Genomic DNA, 17,435 nt, shown 5'->3' on the forward strand with positions numbered 1-17,435 from the left:
ACAGTTCCAGCCCATCACTGTGGGAACTTAGAGAGTTAATCACAGGCACATAGACAAAGGGCAGTGCATGCATGCCCGCTCACTCACATTTAGCTAGCTTTCTCTACTCTATACAGCCCAGGGCCAAATCCAGGATATTCTGCTATCCACAGTGGGCTGAATTTCCTATATCAATTAATGTAGTCCAGACGATTCCAGTCTGATCTGGACAAGCCTTATTACAACTCTTCCTAGATGATTCTACATTGTGTCAAATTGATAGTTAAAACTAACCATCAGAATTAGTGTCCCATGTTACCCTGGGAGATCTACCTTTTCTTACTTTCTTCTCTTAGGGATTCCCACATAGCCCATGTCAGTAAATGTTTACTGAACGGTCCCTTCCCAGTGCTAATCTCTTAATAGCTTCCCATACTGAGTTGCGGAAAACCATTCTTATTTTCTTTCCTCAGGGCTTGGCACAGAGTCCATGCTCTGCTGAATGGATAACAATGAATGAGTTCTGTTAGCCACTCCGCCTGTCCTTGTTTCTCTAGTCCCTGCTTCTTAGCCCACCCCCTCCTCTCCACTAACCTTGTTCTCCCTCCACTCCATAGCTGTACAGTGCCCAGCTCACAGTCGCTATACCAGCTGCCTTCCCTCCTGTCTGCCTTCTTGCTTGGACCCAGATGGCCTCTGCAAGGACACCAGCCCCAGAGCCTCCCCCACTTGCAAGGAGGGCTGTATCTGTCAATCTGGCTACATACTGAGCAGTGACAAGTGTATTCCCACAACTCAGTGCAGCTGCAAAGATGCCCAGGGTAACCTCATCTTGGTGAGTGGGCCTCTGGAGTTGGGTGGGGGAAGCTGAAGCTGAAAATGTGGAGAGGATCTGAGTTCTTGTTGTTGTTGTTGTTGTTTTCCAAGACAGGCTTCTCTGTGTAGCCCTTAGTGTCCTGAAACTCGCTCTGTAGACCAGGCTGGCCTCGAACTCACAGAGATCCACCTGCCTCTGCCTCCTGAGTGCTGGGGTTAAAGGTGTGCGCCCCCACGCCCAGCTGATGGTGATGATGGTCTCATTATCCATGTAAACTGAGGGGCAGCCTGTGTCTATGCTCCTAGGGCAGCGCTGAGCCATGGGAGGGACACAGCAGAGTCCTTTGAAATGTGGGGGCCAGTTAGTCTTCTGTCTCCAGAGGTAAATGACAACAAGGGGGAAGGCATGTCTCATTACAAGGTAGAAGGTCACACCCAACACCTGAGCTTGTCCTCCTGCCTCCACATGTATGTACACCTGCTCTCTCACGCAAGAACATTCACAAAGGCACTAAGGTTACTTACCACCCCCCCCTAAAAAAAGTTAGATTGTTGATGACCTTTTCCTTTTGTCTATTTCTCTCCATGTTGGATAAATCTGTCTGTATGGCTGGTCCTGGTTTGTGAAGATCAGTCAGGACCTGGAACATGCTAGACAAATGTTCTCTGAGCATCTTAGCTAGCCCTTCTTTGAGGGATTCTAGGCAGGTGCTGTACCACTGAGCCACTCTACCCGTAAGTTCAGATGCAGTTTTTCTCACTCTAGTAGTTGACTCAGTAGGTGTGGAACTTGCGGATTAAGCTTGGTTCCTTAGAATCATCCTCTCCTCACTCCTTCCTCTCCCCTGGCTTCTGCAGGCAGGCAAGACCTGGATCTCCAGTGGCTGCACCCAGAACTGTACCTGCATCAATGGGGCCATCCAGTGCCAAAAGTTCAGCTGCCCCTCGGAGACCCACTGCCAGCATAGTGATGATGGCAGCAGTAACTGTGCCTCCAACAGTAAGGGAGCTATTGGGAAAGGTGGTGAGGGTATACTCGTTACTGGAGGAATCAGAAGCAGGGCAAGAGGAACCTAGTCTCCTGGGCCTTAGAAATGGGAGGTAGGAGCTACCACAGAGGGGAGAGGTCTGGGAACCCACAGCAGGGCCTCTGCTCAGTGTTCCTCTCCCAATGGTTCGGCTCCCATGTTGACTTTGGAGGGCCACTCTCTCAGGAATCGGCACAGTCCATGCTCACTACGCATTTGCTGAATGAATAATGAAGGGAGGGGAAACCCACAAACAAGCTGTGTTGGTCATTCGTCCTAGCCTGGTTTCTGAAGCCTCTGCTCCCACCATCATGCTCAGGCCCTCTCCACTAACACCACGCCACTTCCATCCAACAGCCTTTCAGTGCCCAGCCCACAGCCACTTCACCAACTGCCTTCCTTCCTGTTTACCCTCCTGCTTGAATCCCGATGGGCACTGCGAGGGCACCAGCACCAAAGTCCCTGCCGTCTGCAATACAGGCTGCCTCTGCCAACCTGGCTACGTGCTGAATAATGACGAGTGTGTGCCCAGAATCCAGTGTGGCTGCAAAGATATCCAGGGCACTCTCATTCCAGTGAGTGAGCGTGAAAAATGGCATTAGTGAGGGGGGCGGGTGAAAACTTCAGTTCAAGTCCCCATAATCCATTTAAACTGGGCACAGTGGTTTGTAATCCCAGAGCTCCTGCTGAAATATGGAAGGTACAAACAGGACAACCCTCAGAAATGTGCAGGCTAGACAGTCTGGTGTACATAGTAGTGAACATCATCAAAACCAAGATGGGAGAGAGAAAGAGAGAGGGAGGGAGAGACAGGGAGAAAGAGAGAGAGAACCTGTTGTGGTGCAGAGTGGAGAAAGACCGCACCTGAGAGTGTCTTCTGCCCGTCAGGGGTGCATGCACACCACACATGCGTGAACACAAACACATTTCTGAAAGTGATCTTGGGAGCCATTTCCCCCGTTTATCTGTCTTGTCACGTGATGCTCCTATCTCTGGTTTGCCCTGGAGTTGAAGGGTAGTCAGTTCTTGGCATAAGCTGGACCAGTGCCCTACTGCTGCTCTGTCCCCTTGCACTGAGCTACACCCTCTGCTGTTCACTGGGGACTTCGTCCTCTTGTGGCTTCCACAGGAAAACAAGACGTGGATCACTAGTGGGTGTGCCCAGAGCTGTACCTGCAGAGCAGGGACTGTCCAGTGTCATGACTTCAAATGTCCAGCAGGGTCCCATTGCGAGAACAATAAAGATGGCAGCAGAAGCTGTGTCACCAGTGGTAAGAAAGCCATGGGGGAAGGACCAAAGAGAGGGCAAGAAGGAAGGTAGTTCTCTGGGGGACACACAGCACATACTCAGTGAATCTTTGCTGGATGAATAACAAAAGGGGCGGAGGAAGCCCACCCTGTTTAACGTGGCCTCTGCGTCCTTAGGCTCCTCTGGTTCTCTGCACTAATGCCACTCTCTTTCCGCCACAAAGCTCTGAAATGTCCGGCCCGCAGCCTCTACACCAGCTGCCTCCCATCCTGTCTACCTACCTGCTCGGACCCAGAGGGCCTCTGCCAGGGCTCCAGCCCCAGGGTCCCCTCCACCTGCAAGGAGGGCTGTGTCTGTCGATCCGGCTACGTGCTGCATGACGGCAAGTGTGTGCTTAGAATTCACTGTGGCTGCAAGGACGCCCGGGGCAACCTCATCCAGGTAAGCAGGCCTGGAGACTGCCATGAGAGAATGGGAGTTGGCTCCGTGAGTTGCTCCGTAAATGTGAGGACCTGAGTTGAGTTCTCCCTACCCATGGAAGCAGGGTACAGCTGTCTGTGACCCCAGTTTTCTTATGATATAAGAGGTGACACCTCAACATGGATGTATGCCCACACTCTCACACACGCACGCACACACCTAGATTTTTAAGGCTAGGATTAGAGCTTCTCTTTTTCTTCGTCTCTCTGGATACTCTTACTCATATAGTTAGCTCTGGGGTCTGAAGGTTTAGAGTCTTGGCACGTGCCAGGGGACTGCTCTGCCACTGAACCACGTGTCCTAGTGTTCAATGGAGGATTCTAGACAGATGTTCCTCTGCTGGACCATACCTCTAACACTCACTGGGGGATTCTAAACAAGCACTATACCTGCCACTGGGTACCGCCAACATCTCACTAAGATTCTGGGCCAGTACTCTAGCTACTACTGGGTCACACCCCCGAGCCATGTTCCGATCCATCACTGAGTGTTCTAGTCAGGTTCAGTTATGCCCACAATCCTGGTGGCAATTTAAAAAGAATTTTTTTGTCATCTGGAGTTGGTTGACTCAGTGGATATGGAACCTGCAGATGCATAGGGCAAATGTAAGACCCTTGGACAGAAAACTAAGCCCTATGTTCTCTCTTTCCCTTCTGGTGACTTCTGCAGACTGGCCAGACATGGATCTCTACTGACTGTACCCGGATTTGTGCATGCGAGGAAGGACTCTTTCAATGCCAGAGCTTCCAGTGCCCCTCAGGGACCCACTGCCAACAATATCAAGACGGCAGCAGTAACTGTGTCTCTGATAGTAAGGGAGCCCATGGGAAGGGAAGGACAGAACCAGCTCATGGCTGGAGAAATCCGAGGCATGGCCTGAGCCCTGTTCTTCCACCCCACAGCTCTGCAGTGCCCAGCCAACAGCCTCTACACCAGCTGCCTTCCCTCCTGTCTGCCTTCCTGCTCCAACCCAAATGGCCACTGTGAGGGGGTCAGCCCCAAAGACCCCTCCACCTGCAAGGAGGGCTGTGTCTGTCGACCTGGCTACCTGCTCAATGAGGACAAGTGTGTACCCAGAAACCAATGTGGCTGCAAAGATGCCAAGGGTGATCTCATCCCAGTGAGTTGGTGTGGAGCCTGGGATGGCGGGCAGTTGGGGGCAGGCACCCTCTGCCTTTCTCAGCCTTGGATGCGCCTGTTTATATGGTTGGCTCTGGAATGTGAAAGCTGGTAGACCTTAGAATGAGTTTTAATTTTTGTTTTTTCATTTTTCAAAGATAAGGACTCCTGTAACTCAGGCTGGTCTCAAACTCACTGCATACCTGAAGATGGTCTTGAACTCCGGGTCCTCCTGCTTTGACTTTTGGAGCACGGGGATGACAGGCTGCCCCACCATGCCTGGGTTATGTGGTACCTGGGGTGGAAGCCAGGGTTTTGTACATCATAGGCAAGCATTCTACCAATCGAGCCACATTTCCAGCCCTCATAGATTGGGAACTGTGTCAGGGAATCCCCGCAGCTGAAACCAAGGTAGATGGTGACCAAACAGGAAGAACTTTGCTGCTCCATTTCTTCCCCAAAGCCCAGTGACCTGACTTTGACCCCAGAAACCACAGGAGAATGGGCTACTGAAAGAAATGTCCTCCGGCCACCCCTCCCACACACATGCTATGGCATCCAATGCCCAAAATAAGTATTTCTTCTATTTTTTGAAAGTCGGATGTAGTATTATTTACTTGTAATCCCAGCATTGAAGAGGTGGAGATAGGCAGATAGATCTCCAGGGCTCACTGGCCAGCCAACCTAGCCTACTTAGCAAGTTCAGGACTTAATGAGAGACCCTGCCTCAAAGAACAAGGTGAGGCCGGGCGGTGGTGGCGCACGCCTTTAATCCCAGCACTCGGGAGGCAGAGGCAGGTGGGTCTCTGTGAGTTCGAGACCAGCCTGGTCTACAAGAGCTAGTTCCAGGACAGGCTCCAAAACCACAGAGAAACCCTGTCTTGAAAAAACAAAAAGAAACAAAAAACAAAAAAAAAGAACAAGGTGAACAGTTCCTAAGGGAAAGCTTGTCCCATGCCTTCTGCAGATAGGCAAGACCTGGATCTCCAGTGGCTGCACCCAGAGCTGTACCTGTGTGGACGGAGTTATTCAGTGCCGGAATTTCATCTGCCCCACAGGGTCCCACTGCCAGCACAGTGATGATGGAAGCAGTAACTGTGCGGCCAACAGTAAGGGAGCTGTTGGGGAGGGGGAGTGAAGAGGAACTCTGGTGGGGAGCCGTGGGGGGAGGGGAGAGGAGCCCTGGTGACTGAAAGAATCAAAGGCAGGGCCCCTGGCCTAAGAGGGAGGGTAATCAGAAATACCACAGAGACCAGTAGCTGGGCTGAGGTCCTTTCCAGTGTGCACATTTCTTGACAGAATTGGAAAAATGTACCATCTTTGGGGACCCCTATTACCACACTTTCGATGGCTTCTCCTACCGCTTCCTGGGTCGGATGAACTACTATCTCATAAAGACAATGGACAAACTCCCAGAGGGGATGGAGCACCTGGTCATAGAGGGGCGCAACAAAATATCCCCCAAAGGGAGTCCAACCTTGCATGAAGTGACCACCAACGTCTACGGCTATAAAATACAGCTCCAAGAAGGGCTGGTGGCTTTGGTGAGTAAAGGGACAGGACCAGACCTGAAGGGAACCAGGAGACCACTGTAGACTGTCTGTGGTTAGCAAAACCAGAGTGCTCCATTGTCAGGGAGTTTCCAGGGGTGCAGACTGCTCTTAGAAGTCAGAGTTGGTGCCACTTCCTGGAGAAAAGTGGCGCAGGGCAGTAGGGCTGAACAAGGGCTGGGAGGATGAAGGGAGCGAGGGGGCGGAAGGGAGGATGGTGTGCATGTGGTAACGGGGCTGGAGCCGTGTCGGCGCTGGCTAGAAAAGCAGCATCTTTTACACTTATTTCAATTTTAAATATTTACTTATTTATTTATCATTTATTTATTTATGTGTGTCTATGTAAGTATATCCACATATGTATGAGTGCCCACAGAGGCCAAAAGGTGTCATGAACCCTGAACCTAGAGTTATAGGTAGTTGTGAACAATCCAACGAGGATTCTGGGAACCAAATGCAGGTCCTCTGGAGACACAGCAACCACTGTCAACCTATGGGTCATCTCTCTGTCACACTTTCTTATTTACTGTACGTGTGTGTGTGCATGGGCATGCACGTGCTGTGTGCATGTGTAGAGGTCAGAAGACATCTTGGAGGAGTCAGTTCTCTGCGTCCATCGTGTGGGTCCTGGAAGTCAACCTCAGGTCCTCCAGATCAGTGGCAAGTGCCTCTACCCACTGAGCCATCTCTCTTTCTGAGTGTTTGCAAGGAAGGAACTGCGGTATAAAGGGAGGTCTCTGACACTGGGGGTAATGAAAACTCTAGCGAGCTGGGCAAAGCCAGGCGCAGACGCAGCAGCAGTGAGTGTGGCCCACTTAGCACGCTGTGCAGCTGCAGTCTTCCATTTCAAGGTCAACAACCAAAAGGTGGCAATCCCCTACAATCCAAATGACCACCTGCGGGTCCTCCTGCGGGCGCAGCGGCTGTTTCTCATCACTGACTTTGAAATGGTGGTGGACTTCGATGGGAAGCACAATGCAGGTAACTGGGGCACAGACTCAGACCGCAGAGGACCTGTCTCTGAGCCAGGCATGCTCACTCACATGTGTAATCCCAACCCTCGGGAGCCCAGAGGCAGGAGGATGTGGTCTACATCATGAATTCCAGCCTATACAGGGCTTATAGTGCAATACTGTCCCAAAGAAACCCAGTAAAGCAGTGGTGACGCACACCTTTAATCCCAACACTCAGGAGGCAGAGGCAGGTGGATCACTGTGAGTTTGAGGTCAGACTGGTCTACAGAGCGAGTTCCAGGACAGTCAAGGCTGTTATAGAGAGAAACCCTGTCTCGAAAAAAAGAACCCAATCAAACCCTAACCAAGAAACTGACAGTGCAGGTGTGGAGAAGCTAGCCTCAGCTACACAGCTGGAGCACGCCTGTAGTCTCTGCAGTTGGAGGGTGGATGCGAGGGGGTCAGAAGTGTGAAGCTAGCCTCAGCTACATAGCCTGTTTGAGTGCAGCTTGGGCTATATGAGACCCTGTCTCAAAAATGAAAATAGCAACAATAAAGCCAATAACCACAGAAAAATAGGAACCCCATTTCTGGGATGGAAAGGCACAGCTCAAATAGGTCAGAAGAAGATGTGTTATACCTGGGAATAGAGCCCCCAGCCTGAAAGGGAGACTCGGGTTGTGGAGGGGAGAACAGAGTTTGGCTCACTACTTTGTCCTGCAGTGATCTCCTTGCCTACCATGTACCGTGGGCTGATACGGGGCCTGTGTGGAAACTATGATAAGGACCGAGACAATGACTTGATGTTGCCCAGTGGAACACTCACCTCAAACATCAATGTCTTTGGCAACAGTTGGGAGGTGAAGATGGTGAAAGCCCTCTTACGATTGCCAAGGTGAGGGCTGGGGATTGGGAGATGACTAAGAGTCTCTTTCACTGGGGGTGGAAGAGGATTGAACCTGTAGGCCTATGCACATAATCTGAGCCACACTCCTTGCCCCTTACTGAGAATCAAAGCCAAGTACTCTTATCACTGAGCCACACCCGAGCCCCTCACTGGGGGATTCTCTTCAGGCACTGTCCCTCTGAGCTGGGCATCTCCTACCCAGCAAGTCTCTTTTTCCACTGCCTTAATCCTCTGGTCCTCAACACAGACACCTTCTGTCACTCGGTCTCTGCTGACCCGTGGGAACAGCTGCTCATTGGAAACCCTAGTGCCCTGGTCCTTTCCTTCACTTTTCTGCACACTTGTTGTTTTTATTTTTTTCCTCAAGTTCACTTCCCTCCCAAACCTCACACAGCCCCTTGCCATCCCTACTTCAGGGCCCTACCAGAAGAAGATGGGGGAGAGGAAGAGTTTGGCCCTCTGCCGTCAGAGTGCAGCCCAGAGCAGACAGCGCTCCTCAGCAGCACCCAGGCCTGCAGGGTGGTGGTGGACCCCCAGGGTCCCTTTGCTGCCTGTCACCAGATTGTAGCCCCAGAGCCCTTCGAGCAGTGAGTTACAGGCCCAGTACTCACAAGAATGTTCCAGATTCCTGCTGTGGTTTTCCTCTCTGACCCCCTCTAGCTCTGTGGGCTTGGTTCTTCTCCCTTGTGACCCCATTTTCTACTGACTCCCCCCATTCTACATCCTGTTTTTCTGCAATCCTTTATCCCCACGCTACCCCTCTAGCCTGCCGACTTTCTGTGTGGGGTTCTGGGCCCCTCTTCTCTATTTTATTTTTAATCCATTTTATCCTGTATTTATTTAGGTCTTCTGTAGCCCAGGCTAATATATGCCTAAGGATGACCTTGAATTTTTGATCCTTCTGCCTCCACCTCCCAAGTGCTGGGATTACAGGCGTGGGCCACCATGCCTTGCTTTTGTGGTACAGGGGATGGAACCCAGGGCTTCACGCATGTTAAGCAAACACTCTACCAACTCGGCCGCATCCTCAGCTTTTGCTTATTATCTATTTGTGGGGTTTGTGAGGGGAATGGGCACGCACGTGTTTGTTCAGTGTATGTGCCGTGTATGTTTACATAGGTCAGAGATCGACTTCAGGGGCCATCCACCTGTCTTTCCTTTTGTGTGAGTGTTGGGTCATCAAGAGTTAAAGTCAGGTGTCCTGCTTTCTCTCTTTGCCTTATTCCTTTGAGACAGGGTTTCACACCCAACCTGCAGCTCACTGGGTGTTTTCTTTTTGTTTTGTTTTGTTTTTTTTTGTTTGTTTTTTTGGCTAGACTGTGAGAGAGTGAGCCCCCTTGATCCTTTTGTTTTTACTCCCTGACCAAGCTGGGATTACAGGCATGTGTGGGATTCGAACTCAGTTCCTCATACTTGAACAGCAGGTACTTCTTCCTAGTGGCATCTCCCCAGCTTCCACCTTGTTTTGGGACAAGTCTCTAACTTGAGCCGAAGGCTGACTGATTAGGCTAAGATGGCTGTCTGGTGAGCCTCAGGGACCCTCCTGTTTCCCCTTCACCAGCACTGGAATTACAAGCACCTCACCACACCCTGCTTGTTTTTAGCATGGATCTGGGAATCAAACAGGCCCTTCCTTATTCTTGCAAGGCAAGCACTTGGTCAGCTGAGCCATGTCCCCAGGCCCCAGCCCCTCGCCCGGGCCCTTTTTCCGCAAGGCTGGCTCTCCTTGCTCCCCCTCTCTAAAGCACACCTACTCCACCCTTCCCCTTCTACCCCAGGCACTGTATGTCCGACGTGTGCACTGGTTGGAAAACCAAAGAAGAAGAGGAGTTTCGATGCCGGGTCCTCAGTGGATACGCAATCATTTGCCAGGAGGCAGGCGCCAACACGACTGGCTGGCGGGACCAGACGCACTGTGGTGAGGCTCTGTTTCTGCCCAGCAGCTGGCTCTCACTCCCCAGTCACTGTGCTGTCTGCTCAGCTCTGCTGCTGCCACCGTCCTCACCGTGGCCTTTCGGCCTTGACTCTTCTACCCATAGTTCAAGGCAGCAAGTGATTCCAGACTGACCTCTCTCCCATCCACTCCTCCGCTGTCCAATCCCCTCCTCCTCCTCTCTGCCCATTTTTTCTGTTGTTGTGTTTTCTCTTCTTTTATTTTTTGTATGTTTATATATGTGTGTGTCCATGTGTGTTTGGATGCACAGACCAGAGAACAGGAGCCATTTACTTTGTTCTTTTGTCTGTTTGGTGGGGGACAGTTACATTTCTTTATTTTGTGTGTATGTGTGGGTGCACATGTTCCACAGCACACATGTGAAGGTCAGAAGACAGAAGACAACTTCCACCATGGGAAAGGGATCCAGTCAGGTCGCCTCCACCCACTAAACCATCTCACTAGCCCCACCTTGTTTTTTAAGACAGGGTCTCTCTCTCTCTCCTCCCCCCAATGCCTGGTGATGAGGTAGTGCTGACTGCCTATCAACCCCCAGGTTTCCTCAGGTCCCCACACCTGACTTGAGCAGAATCGCTTTAACTGCCACGCTATCCCGTGTATGCTTCGGGGTGGATTTAAGACTTTACTGATTTTTATTTGATTTACATGTATGAGTGCTTTGCCTGCATGCATTCTGTGCACCGTGTGCACCCTGAGGCCCACAGAGGTGGGAGGAGGGTGTCAGAGCCTCTGGAGCTGGAGTTACAGGTGGTCATAAACTGCCATGTGGGCGCTGGGAGCAGAACCAGGATCCTCTGCAGGATCCAGCTCCTGACTGCTGAGCTCTTTCTCCAGCTCCTGTTCTTGGCTTTTGTGTCAAAATCTCACTCTATAGCCCAAGCTGGCTTCAAACTCCTGGTGCCCTTCCGGATCAGCTCTTGAGTGCTGGGATTATGTGCTGCTGTACCCACCCTACCATGTCCATCTGTTTTCATCAAACGTCGTATGTTCCAGACAACACTTGAGGCGGAATGGGCCTACTTGCCCTAGCTTCCCTGTGTACAGGGAGCCCTGTGCTCTGTTGAATGACTGTATGATCTGCTTTCTGTTTCTTACTCACCAGTCCCAAGGCCAGCCAGCTCCTAACCATGCTTCTATCCCCTCAGCCATGACATGCCCTGCCAATACTGTGTACCAGCCCTGTATGACGCCCTGCCCAGCATCCTGTGCCAAATTTGTGACCCCCAAGGCCTGTGAAGGTCCCTGCGTGGAAGGCTGTGCCACCATCCCAGGCTACATCTACAGTGATACCCAGAGCCTCCCAGTGACGCAGTGCGGCTGCACCACCAATGGCCTCTATTACAAGGTCTGGGCGGCGGAGGCCTGGGAACCCAGGTGAGGAGAATGAGATCTAGGGTGAATCTAGAATGTCTGCTGCCTTCACTTCCTCTTTTCCAGCTGGGTGACAGCTACGTGACTGATGACTGCTCCCAGCATTGCACCTGCGCAAGCCAGGGGACCCTGCTGTGTGAGCCCTATGGCTGCAGGGCTGGAGAGGCCTGCACCGTGGCCAACTTTACTCGAGACTGCTTCCGGGGTGAGCCTGGGTCCTTGTGGTCTCTAACACCAGGCTTACCCTCCCTCCCTGAGTCAGATTCCTGCCCGGGTGGGATTCCTGCTTGATCTCAGGAAGTCTGTGCCTCCTTTGTACGAAGGGCTGGATGAAAAGAGTCGTCTCTTACCAGGCGTTTAGTGCCGGCCATGCAGAGCTCTGCCCCAGGGTAGACTCTGATCCGTACCTAGTGGAGAGCACAACACCCCACTTTAGGAGCAATGAAAATAGGATTCCAGCCAGGTACAGTGGTGCGCGCCTTAATCCCAGCACTCAGGAGGCAGAGGCAGGCGGATCTCTGTGAGCTCAAAGCCAGCCTGGTCTACAGGGTGAGTTCTAGGACAGGCTTTAAAGCTACAGAGAAACCAGGTCTTGAAAAACAAACAAACAGACAGCAAGTGGATGAGAGTTGAGGAATGGCACCTGAAGTTGATCTCTGGACCTTCACATACACACATGTGGGGGTTCGGGAGGCTAAGCAAATTCCCTGAACCCAGGGTAGCAGGGTTAAAACTTAGATTGCTGAGTGGCCCCCAGGGCAGCTTTGGTGACTGCTGCTTTCTCCCTGGGGCCTGTCCCACAGCCAGGCGTCTCCTACACTGTGAATATCCTATTGGGATCCACCCACACCCTTCTGCCCTTGCAGATAGCCCTTGTCTACAGAACCCCTGTCACAATGATGGCCGGTGTCAGGAGCAAGGGGACACCTTCATCTGCCATTGTGACCTGGGTTATGGAGGAGAATTCTGCACAGAACCTCGGGATATCCCATCCAGAAAAAAGCTAGGTAACAACCACATCCCAGGCCTGTGTCCCACTGGCCACTGCCACAGAATTACTGTTTTTAATTTTCATATAATTGTATCTATTATATATTACTCTGTTTTTAATTTTCGTGTATCTTATATATCAATTAATTTTAATTTATTTAACTTTAATTAATTTTTTACAATTATAATATCTGTTATATATACAGATATGTGATGGGGTGACAATGATAGGTATACTATACAATATTATTAATCTATCACAAGCTATTATATATAGTATAATTAGTAATATAGCATAGGCGATATTGTGTATTATATACTATAGGTAATATTTAAAATACATAATTACTTATAACATATAGTTTATGATTATATATCAATATTTTGGGTGCATTGCATATTAATATACTTTAAATGTACAATATAAATTACATTGTGCTATATATTTTTATATATGGAAAATATGTATATTTCTTATAAATAAATAAATAACAAACATATATGGAAAGTCAAAAGGTGATGGAGAGGTCCTGAACAGGAATAGCCAGAGTGAAGCAAACGGGTGAGGGGCGGAAGTTGAGCCAGGTGTGTGCTAATAATCGCAGTCCGCGGGAGGTGGGAGTAGGAGGTCAGAACAAGTTCAAGGTCATTTTCAGCAAAATAGTGAGTTCAAGGCCAGCCAGGGCCACATGACATCATGCTGCAAACAAATTAATAAAACAAGCAAATAAACGAGAAGCGGGGCACTGGGGAGGTAACACAGTTACTTGTTCTAACCCAACTTTGATCCCCAGAACCACACGAAAATCTGGGTGTACACTTGCAATCCTAGTGCTGGGGAAGGAGGATTGTGCTTGAAGAATACCAGCAGGGGGTGTCCTTTGGCCTCCACATGTGTGTAAAAACACACGAATAGACATCTGCTCCTGTACACACACACCACACACACAGCCTCACACAGTCTTAGGGAGTTGTGACTGCAGATGATAAGGGCTATTGGACGAGGGCATTCAGATCTTCCAATCCCTAAGCCTCCTGGAGGAAGAACTAGACATCAAGAGATTTAGGAGACCAAGATGCCTTAGGCTGACAGTTTAGGACCTGCAGGCAGTGCTCCCTCCCATTTCCCTCAGCCTCCCACCCTTTCACCTACCCCTGTAGTGGGGGAGGGTGTGAATATGCACAGGCACAGTCTGCACAGGAGGACAACCTGGGTGTGGCTGTTGAGACGTTTCCCACCTCTTAGTTAAGACAGGGGCTCAGTGAGTCAACGTGGCTCTTTCCAATTTGCCTCCTGAATTTGATCCCTGGGATTCAGATGGTAATAGAGAACTAATCCTGCAGGTTATCCTCTGACCTCCACGAGTGCATGTGCACGCGCACGCACGCGCACACACACACACACACACACACACACACACACACGGTCTCACTGGCCTGAAACTGAACCAGTGTCCAGGAATTCACTTGTCTTCACCCGCTAGGGCTAGGATAAGGGGGGTCCTCTTGCTACTGATGGGAAGACAGGCATGAGCCACCACATCTGACTTTTACATGGGCCCCAGGGTTCTGAGTGTATAAGGCAAGCACTCTACCCACTGAGCCCACTCCCAGCCCCACTGCTATTTCCTTTCTACACTCAGAATCATCCAGCTTACTGGCCATCCTGCCGGGAGTGCTTGTGATGCTCTTAGTCCCCGTCTTACTGCTTAGAGTGTGTATTTACATGAGAACTGCCGTAGCGAGGAGGAGGAGGTGAGTCCTGGTACAGGGGGTGAACGGCAGTCGGAGGGTGGGGCCTCATGCACACGGAAGCTGTGTTCCTCATCTGTCCCCACCACCTCTAGGGAGAAACTGTTGAGACGAAATAGATATAGGCTGGAAGATACAGGTAAGAGCCAGCTCTGGGGGCGTCAAGTCTTGGCCAAGAGGTGAGTCCTCCTCCAATGTGGGTTTCCTTGCTCTCTCCTCAGATGTTCCAGAGCCTGCCTTCAGAGCCACCAAGTTCTGACTTGTCCTCAAAAAAAAAAAAAAAAATGAAATAATTTATTTTTTTAAATTTTTTTTTACATTTGTTATTGTGTGGCTGTGTGTTATGTGTATGTGGGGTACACATGCCTGCCACTCTCAAGTCTGGCAATTGGTGGGAATCAGTTCTCTCCTTTTACTTTGTGGGATGTAGGGATTGAGCCTGGGTCACCACACTTCACAGTGAATGTCTTCTCCACTGAGATACTTTGCTATTTATTTATTTACTTATTTTATGCCCTGGCAATTCTGAAGCACGCATGGGCAGCCCATATATGGAGGTTCTGTTGAATTTGTCCATATTGGGTTTCATGATCTAAATTTATGAGGATGACTGACCAAGTCTCTTTTTCAAGAAGGCACCAAGTCTAATTACAGACAGTTGTGAGCCACCATGTGGTTGCTGGGGAATTGAACTCAGGACCTTTGAAAGAGCAGGCAGTGCTCTTAACCACTGTACCAGCTCTCCATTCTTAATGCTTTTAGATGTGGATTTCCCCTGATTGTGGTGGAGGCAGTTTGTCTGGGAGACAAAGAGGTGTGTATGGGTCCCTAGAGGCTGGATGCTGTGCAGAGGTCCACAGGGAGAGAGGCTTAGGGCTCAGGAAGGAGAATGTCGCTCACTGAAAGCCAGACCGGTGGGCCACTCAGTCCTGATAACCAGCAATGGAAGACAGAAGGGGCAGGGACGGAAACTCCTGGAAGGAAGGATGAACTGTGGCCCCAGAGCCCTGCAAGTCAGGAGAAAAGGCTTCCCGTGCACCTCCTTTGTTTGCTTGTTTGTTTTTAGGACAAAGTATTACATAACTGAGGATGACTTTGAACTTGCCCTGCCTGCACCTATTGAGATCACAGGCATATGTCACTGTTTGTGGTTTGTGCTGGAGCCCAGGGTTCTATGAATGCTAGGCAAGCACTCCACACCTGAGCCATTTCTCCAGTGCTCATCGTACATTTCTTTACCCCAGAGACCCCACTTTAAAAAATGTGTGAGTGTGTGCACATGTGTCCGTGTGTGTACAGGTGCTGTTGTGTGACACCGTTCCTGTAAAGACATGAACAGACATCTGCTTATCCCAGACAGGGAACCAACAATGGACCCAAGTGGCCACACCGCCCAATTCCAGCAGAAATGACTCGGAGGTAGCCGTAGCCGTACCGGCTCATGGAAGCTGGAGACCCGGTGCTCACTGCACGACTTGCAGGCAGCCTGACAGATTGGAGGGCATCCCCAGCTTTCCGAGTGTTCTCAGCAGTCCTCACTGCTGATATAGGCTGGGCCAAGAGGGGCCTAGTGTGTCTGCTCAGCTCGAGGGACGTCCTGAGCCTGCAGGAGCTTCCCTTTGAACACCCCGAGTCAGAACTTTGCTTTATTCATTGTGTGTGTGTGCGCATGTAGGAGAGAATGTCTGCCGTATGTGTGCAGATGCTCATAAAGCCAGAACCTGAGGACACTAGAGTCACAGGCAGTTCTAAGCCAGCTGCTGTGGGTGCTGGGAACCAAACTCAGATCCTCCAGAAGAGCAGCAAGTGCTCTTAAGCATGGAGCGGGCTCTTCAGCCCAACATCCTGAACCCTAGCAGCTTCTCTCCCAGCAGCTGCACACTTACTTGTGTGCACAGTCACGATGTAGTGGGCAGAGGACAGCCCTGCTGTCATTCCTCAGGCCCCTTCCGCCTTTTCTTTGCCCAGCAGCTAGGCTAGCTGGCCAGCCAGCTCCCACATATCCATCCACCTATCTTTCCGGGCCGCTCCCCACTGCAGTTCTACAGTGCGCACTGCTACGTCAGGCCATGGAGATAAATGGGCAACAAATACTTCACCGAGCCATCTCTCCAGCACCCAGTGGGTTGTATTTGTTCTGATGTTCACACATACAGAGGTCAGAAGACAGCTAGAGGGGGGTCAGTTCTCTTTACCTAGGCGCCAAACTCAAGCTTGACAGCAAGCACCTTTACCATCTGAGCCCTGTCACTGCTATGCCCCTTTCTTAAGGTGGCTTCAGACTTCCTCTATAACCCTAGCTGGCCTTGCACTCATTGTGCTCAGCATCTTCCTACTTCAGGCTCCTGAGTCTAGGGACTCCATAGGTCTAAGAGCCCAGGTTCATAGAGGACTTGGCCTCTGAGTTCCTCCACTAGGGGGAAGCAAGGCTATTCCGGGTTTTATTTCTAATTGGCCTCCTCCCAGAGGGTGTCACACCCTCTTCATTCCTCCTTTTCTCCTAAGAGCCCTTCAGTTGGTTACCATGGGAACTGTGGGTGGGGTAACAGGCTTTGGGAGCCCTTCTGACAACCCAAGTAGAAAGGACCACCACCTAGCCCAGCCAGAGAAGGCCAAGGTGTATGTATACTTTACACCCTGAGAGTCTGTCTCCTTCTAGGTTCCTCCTTGCTTAGGCAAAATCTAGTGGCGGATAGGACTGTTAGGACCTCAAGAAACTGGGACTTAGCAGGTTGACACATGCCCTGGGGAGATATGATTAATCCGTCTGTGTGACAACCAGCCCTTTGGGGACCTTTCCTGAAGCCAGCCAAACGCAATCAAAGTATTGAAAGGGCTGGGCAAGGAGGGTCCTGCATGGCCGTGTTTTCCTTCGCCTTACCCAGGAAGGCACAGCGCACCTCTGTAGAGCAGCCTCCTGCCTGGAGCCATTTCTCCACCTGGCCGCCATCTTTGCAGCTCAGCTCCTTTGGCCTTCATCTTCATTCTTCCCCAGGGTGTATGTGGGGCATCAAAAGGCAGTCAGCTGGACTGGTGCCCCGGGACACTCCCCTTCCTTCTAGTATTGAGCCCCTCCCACCCCCCAGGGATATTAAATGTCACCCAGGAAGAGAGGAGACAAAGAACTTAGTGTCTACCTCAGCACTCCAGAGGCTGAGGCAGGAGGATAGTGAGTTCAGGCTGGCCTGGACTATATAGCAAGCCTTGGTCACAAAATATGTGGGCGGGGGCGGGGGAGAGCTAGTTTAGTCAGTAGGTGAACAATAGCATCAGGAGTCTGTCTGCAG

General features: G+C 50.8%; 1 protein-coding gene across 1 annotated transcript in view; it reads left to right on the top strand.

Moving 5' to 3' along the window:
• Zan (zonadhesin) overlaps positions 1 to 14,414 on the top strand; it is a 90,287-nt gene extending 75,873 nt beyond the window's left edge. The window contains 19 exon segments of the mRNA XM_057764436.1: positions 597 to 814; positions 1,654 to 1,795; positions 2,181 to 2,398; positions 2,953 to 3,094; positions 3,296 to 3,513; positions 4,222 to 4,363; positions 4,455 to 4,672; positions 5,639 to 5,780; positions 5,971 to 6,215; positions 7,073 to 7,202; positions 7,898 to 8,069; positions 8,498 to 8,668; positions 9,860 to 9,999; positions 11,181 to 11,380; positions 11,473 to 11,611; positions 12,273 to 12,413; positions 14,040 to 14,151; positions 14,244 to 14,287; positions 14,370 to 14,414. Of these exon segments, the coding sequence (XP_057620419.1) occupies positions 597 to 814; positions 1,654 to 1,795; positions 2,181 to 2,398; positions 2,953 to 3,094; positions 3,296 to 3,513; positions 4,222 to 4,363; positions 4,455 to 4,672; positions 5,639 to 5,780; positions 5,971 to 6,215; positions 7,073 to 7,202; positions 7,898 to 8,069; positions 8,498 to 8,668; positions 9,860 to 9,999; positions 11,181 to 11,380; positions 11,473 to 11,611; positions 12,273 to 12,413; positions 14,040 to 14,151; positions 14,244 to 14,287; positions 14,370 to 14,407 (2,972 nt within the window). The 3' untranslated portion in view covers positions 14,408 to 14,414.
• The last annotated feature ends 3,021 nt before the right edge of the window (positions 14,415 to 17,435 follow it).

This window comes from Chionomys nivalis, chromosome 3 (genome assembly GCF_950005125.1).
Source record: "Chionomys nivalis chromosome 3, mChiNiv1.1, whole genome shotgun sequence".
Taxonomy (NCBI): domain Eukaryota; kingdom Metazoa; phylum Chordata; class Mammalia; order Rodentia; family Cricetidae; genus Chionomys; species Chionomys nivalis.